This window comes from Chelonoidis abingdonii, chromosome 2, assembly GCF_003597395.2.
Source record: "Chelonoidis abingdonii isolate Lonesome George chromosome 2, CheloAbing_2.0, whole genome shotgun sequence".
NCBI lineage: Eukaryota > Metazoa > Chordata > Testudines > Testudinidae > Chelonoidis > Chelonoidis abingdonii.
In genome coordinates, this window is record NC_133770.1 from 110276328 (window position 1) to 110282327 (window position 6000).

The following is a 6000-nucleotide window of genomic DNA, read 5'->3' on the forward strand; positions in this document are numbered from 1 at the left end:
CAGAGGGAGACCAGAGTTCACTGTCCTTGACTTGTTTTTACTGTCCATTAATTTGGTAGGGCCATACTTATAGTAAATTTATCTGGAGGAAATGCATAGTAAAACAATTCTACTGTGGACCACATGATGCGTTAATTTTGCTCACCAGTTTAACAAAGGAAGCTAGTAATAGTGCTATTAATGATTTAACCAGAGACAAAAGACAGTGCTGCTTAAATTTTGTTAAAAATTGCAAAGTAAAGGTCATTTTAACCTCTTGCTCTTATTTAACTATGTCAATTACTAGTGAAATCAGAAACATTTCTAGAGGGATATTCTTCCTCAGACAGGTAACTTATTTATTTTATAGTCCTTTCATGAGAAAAACAGTACTTCCACAGACCCATGTATATATTTCCATATCCTCCTGAAAGTCTCAAATGCTAATTTATTTATGTGATACCGGCAAGCCAACAAAGGCAGTCTAAACAAGCCTCTTCCCCTATTTTCGCATTTAATGGTAAGGAAAAATTTAGTAAAGAACCAAATTAAGATATTCATCAGTATCAGACACTAAAGTTAGAAATTCAATAGTGTACTAATCTACATCTGCAGTGGATGGCATATACATGCATCAGGTTGTGTAAAATTCCAAATCAAGATGATAGTATACAACTGCTGAGCTGAATGCTGATGAAATAGACTACCTGGCCCCACTAAAGTTTATGGGACTTTTGTCATAAACTTCACCAGGAGAAGAATGAGACCTAAATTCTGTACAATAAGACATTCCAAGCACATCTCACCTTTGAAACAAATTCTACTGTCATGTTAGTGTAAATCTGGAATAATTTCACTGCAGTTTATGGAGATACTCCAAGATTTATAATCATGTACATGAGATCAGAATCTGGTCCATATACTCCAGTGGGATTGCTCCAGTTTTACTATACTCAGCTAAAACTGGATGGAGAACTTGGGGTTTATTTGGAAGTATCCATAATAACTCAATATATGTGCAGGCATTCTATCAGTTACAATCTTGGAGACAGGCACATAATATGCACTTCCAAAACAAGGTTGTGAAACTGCTTAAAGTATCCATTACAGAGACAAGGTGGGTGAGGCAATATCTTTTATTCTGGTGGTGAGAGAGAGACAAATTTACAGAGCAATCCAGCTGTAGACTTTTCATCATAGTCACAATTCAGACACAAACCTATTCTTCAAAACATATATTCAAATTCACACCTTAGTTCCCATTCCTCAGCACTTTTAAAACTAATTTATGTTAATGCCTCAAATCCTTAAAAATACAGGAGAGAGATGTCAGATTTACTAGTTTCTTAAAATAAATTATAATTTTAAAAGACACTATTCAGATACAGTCAGATACTCAAAGGGGTTATTGTTAAAAAGAAAACTATCTTTAAATGAATTAAACCTCAAATCAACAACTACCACCGAGCTGACATTTCATCCTACAGGCCAAAGAAATACTGTACCTACACTATTTTTATTAGTACAGCACAAAGGAATACCTTTAGAGGCAATTTTCCTGCATTCACCACTCCCTGCATAGATCTGAAAACTAATCATACCACTACAAGAACTAGCAAATGTAAACAAGCGGACAAGTTAGGAAAATGAAACATTATATTAACAAAAGCACTGTTACACTTCAATCCTCTGCTTTATTCCAACTAAAAAGGAGAGAAATCAGAGACTTGTTTTCTTAGTTTAATTTAAGGTATAAATACCAGAATTACTGATTTTTCATTTCAATATTATTTATGCTGAACTAAAATTAAATGGCAAACTTTTGAAAGAATCACGCTCTTTACCAAGTCTTGGAAAACGGTGTGAAGTAGAGCTATAAATTATGAGAGAAAAGAGAGTGACTTTTAAATGCTTGGTAAGTTTTTACTCCAATAAATGATGACCCACACCTTCATGTTATTGGTTTTATGAATTAGCAACTGGACTAATAGTCACCACTTTGACATCCAGCATTAACTTATGCTTTAGGGTTCCCAATCTATATTATATGGGTTATGTTGGGGTTGGTTACTTTGGGACAAAGTAGAAATAAGTTTCTTTCAGAAAAGAGCCACCTGAAAGCCTGGGGACTGCAGCAGCAGTGGGTGGTAGCAGCAGGGAAGAGCATTTCTGTCTCAGGAGCCTCCTAATGCTAGCCTAGAATGGAAGTTGAAATGCGGTAGGCCTTTTCCCCACAACAGCTAGAGTCATGGCACCCTCCTTCTCTGCTCTAATTCCAGAACACCAGCACTTGCTCCTCTTCACCTGTGATTCTAGAACCTCATCACGTTATCCCAGTCTGCTCTGATTCTAGAATGTCAACACCTTCTCCCCTGGGCAAATACATGCCTACTCCAGAACCCCAGCACCTCCTGCATTGTGCCTGCAACTATCTTCCCCATTGCCACGACATATGGAGAAAGGGCAGAGGAAACGGAGGTAACAGGGACAAGGCAAAACGTAACTACACATGCTGTGTTTGTGTCTGTGGGCACACCCAAGGGAATGCTGGACACAGTTATCAAAACTGTAAACATTTTGCTAGGAATGGTTTTCAACCAAGTGCTGGGGCTTGGTGCCATTACCTCCTCAATTGCAGGAGAGTTATATACATGTCCTAGTCAATTTTAAGCTACTTTCTAACCACAGAAGCACTGAAAAATAGTCTGAAATTCCTCAATAATCATTCTCCTTCTCCCTATGATGTCTCCTGTCTCTCCTCTGTTCCTACACTTTACCCTCTTCTATCCTTACATCATTCCCATAGTTCCTTCCCTTTTTCCCTTTTGCACAACTTTTCTCTCCCTTCCAGGCTAACTTCCTCTTTTATCCTGTCAGTCCAGAGCAGTTTCTCCTTCTTCTCCCCCACCCCCATCTTCATGACTCTCTCCTCGGGGTTGCCTTCCTGCTCTCCGCATTGATGCCTGTCCCTCAGGGATTGGCCTCTGCCCCTCAAGGCTTCTCTCTTGGCAGCTGCTCAGCACCATGACATGCCACCTTCCCCTGCTCCACTCTCCACCCCTCTCCCTGCCAGCTACCCTTTATTCTCCCACCCTTCTCCTTCTGAGCAGCAGGCACCACCTCCTCCCCCTGCTGTGAACAGCTGAGAGAAGGAGGGGGGCTGAAGGGGGGTACAGGGTCTTGGCCAGATCAGGACTGTTGACAGCTATGAGCCTAGGCTCCCTAGCTCAGATCAAGCCAGTTACCTGGAAACCTCCCCAGCAACAGCAGCAGCAGCAGGAGAGAGAGAGAGAAACCACATGCCCAGAGCAACTCAAGCTCTGCTTCCCCTGGCTGCTGCCATCCCCAGAGGGCTGCGGGAATACTGCAAACAGAGGAAGAGGGTCACGCTTGGTTTGTGGGAGGAGAGGGCCTGGGGTAAGGTAAATGATTATTATGAGAATAGCACCCAGGCTCCCCAGGCTAGGAGGGGGCCCCGTTGTGCTGGGGGCTGTACAAACGCATTGTAGGAAACCTTCCTGGAGCCTACCAAAATAAAATCAATCAATAAATCACCCCAGGCTAGTCATTAAAGCCACAAAGCACTCCCCCACCCAGTGGGTTGCAGGTCTCTTACCCGCTGGGAGGTTTATTGGTCCCAGACGCGAGAGTCTCCATGGATGGCTCACTCCTTTCCACTGAATCAAAGACTTGATACAATTCCAGTTTGGAAGTGGGAGGTGGAAATGATGAGCTGATGCCTTTCTCCTCCTCCTCCTTTCATTCACACTGTCCTCCCTTCTGGCTGAGCCATCCTCCTCTGGCTATCTGGGAGAGGAGAGAGTAAAGTTACTGTTCCCTGCCTGGCATCCGCGGAGCAAATAAGGCAGCGGGCGGGAATGACTCCTCTCAGCCAGGCACCACAGCCGAGCTGGGGGCACAGACAAGGAGGGAAAAGGAAACGCAGCCGCCGCCGCCTGGGGACCCCAGCACCTACCGCTGCCAGCTCAGCCCGCCCACAGCCTTCAAGGTGGCGGGCGCCCCGCAGGGTGCAGAGCGGGGATGCACCGGGAGACAGGCTATGCTCCACCCGCCGTCCCTGGGACAGTAAGTGCCCCGCGCGCGGCCAACCAAGCAGGCACAAAACACCCGCACATTGCAAACAAGCCCCCGCACATTGCAAACAAACTCCCCCCCCCCACGCGCCTACGCCCGCCTCACACAGAAACGACGCGCTGCGAAACCTCCTCCCCACCTTACTCCGCTGGGCAGTGCCAGCTCCGACGCCCTTGGCGCCAGTGCCAAGCACCGAGCCACTCACTCACCTGAAGGCTGGGAGGGCCGAGCCTAGTCCCGGCTCTGTGCTGTCACACGGGCATGGCCGCTGCGCTACAGGGGCAGCCTCCTTGCCTGGCGAAACGGACCCGTTTTGAAGCGCGGCTCCAGCTCATCGATCCGAGCCGGTGCTGAAGTTTAGGCGAGGGGAGGCGGAGGCGCGCTGCGAACCCGTTTCCATGTGACTGCTCGGGACAAATACAAACACAGCGACGGAGCCTTTTCTGGGGCAGGGAGAGTGACACTGCCATGCACGCCGCTCTGCTCGCACAGCCTGCCCGCCCGCCCCATAAATCACCCTCAAAGGGCAACGCCAATCCAGCTCTGACACAGCCCAGCCCTGCACCAGGCCAGCAGCCCGCCACAGGGACTGGGGGTGGGGGTGGGGGAATTGGGATCATGTTTTGCTAAAGGGGGAAATGAGGGATGCTGGTAAGTCAAAAATTCCAGTTAACTAACAGGGAGGGAGTTTGGGTGTGGGAGGGGGCTCTGGGAGAGAGCTTGGGTTCGAGGCAGGGGCTTGAGGCATGTGAGGTGGTGCGGAGTGCCAGATCCAGGTAGTCACCTCTGGCAGCTCCCCAAAAGTGGCAACATATCCCTGCTACTCCTAGGCAGAGGCGTGGCGAGGTGGCTCTGTGCACTGCCTCTGCCCGCAGGTGCAGCCCCCATTGCTACCATTGGCAGCAGTTCCTGGCCAATGTGGGCTGGGGAGCCAGTGTTCAGGGCAGGGTGGGGGCAGCCGGGACATGTTGCTGCTTGCGGGGAGTCACCACAGGTGAGCACCACCTATATCTTGCACCCAGAATCCTCTCCTGTGCCACAACTTCCTGCCCTGAGACTCCTCCCACACCCAAACTCCCTCCCAGAGCCTGTGACCTGCACCCCCTTCTGCACTCCAAACTCCTTGTGGTCATTCCTCCACCTAGAAGCAGCAGGCAGCCGGATAGGGAGCCTGCTAGCCCCATGCCAACCAGACTATAAACCGGACTTTCAATGAAGATCAGAAATGCCAGTTTATAGATCTTTCCAGTTGGTAAAGTGCCAGATGATAACACAGCTTTTCTTGTACTACAATCCCTACATTTTGCATCTGACAGCTGAGTTGATGGCTGAGGTACTAGTTCAGCATCCTGATCATAGTGTGTCTGGATTTTTTTTCAAGACTATGTGTTGCTTGAAATAGATCACAGCTCTAAACTTCATTTCATCTAATTTTAAAATCCCTAAGACATAAAGGATGGGAGCAAGGGAGAAAAATACATGTCTTGCCAGGCCTTCCTCCTCTTACCTTATTTCCATACAGATATGNGGGGGGTGGTGGCAGGAGACAGGGCACAGCAAAGCGCCTTGTACAACGAGCCACAGCGGCGTATTCCAGATCGTATCACAGTACAGACCGCAGGCACCTAGGGGACAATGGCGCTGTCCGTCTCAAGGGTAAAAAACACCTGTGGTCAGGATCCGGGGCTTTCAAGGGGGTTGTCCAGGACTGTGGCATTTACTCCCTGGAGAACTAAAAAGAGCCATGAACCTCACAGTATGTATTGGTCCAAATGCAAAACTCCTTTCTTCGTCTCCCATATGGCAATGGAAAGTATATGGGGTGGGGGAAAGGTATTTATTTTTTTTACTGAAAATTAACAAACAAAACCATAAATGTTCCTTGTGGGGGTGGGAATGGAATTTGCCGGCCTAACTGAAGCTAGA

General features: G+C 47.5%; 1 protein-coding gene across 4 annotated transcripts in view; it reads right to left on the bottom strand.

Annotated features, from left to right (window-relative positions):
- COBL (cordon-bleu WH2 repeat protein) overlaps positions 1-4555 on the bottom strand; it is a 270372-nt gene extending 265817 nt beyond the window's left edge. The window contains exons 1-2 of one of the 4 annotated variants that reach the window (XM_032776585.2): positions 4284-4555; positions 3596-3786 (exon numbers count right to left, since the gene is read on the bottom strand). In XM_032776585.2, coding sequence (XP_032632476.1) covers positions 3596-3636 — 41 coding nt within the window. In that variant the 5' untranslated portion in view covers positions 3637-3786; positions 4284-4555. Of the gene's footprint in view, positions 1-3595; positions 3787-4213 lie in introns of all 4 variants that reach the window. The other 3 variants (XM_032776584.2, XM_032776586.2, XM_032776587.2) reach the window with 3 other exon arrangements.
- Positions 4556-6000: the final 1445 nt, after the last annotated feature.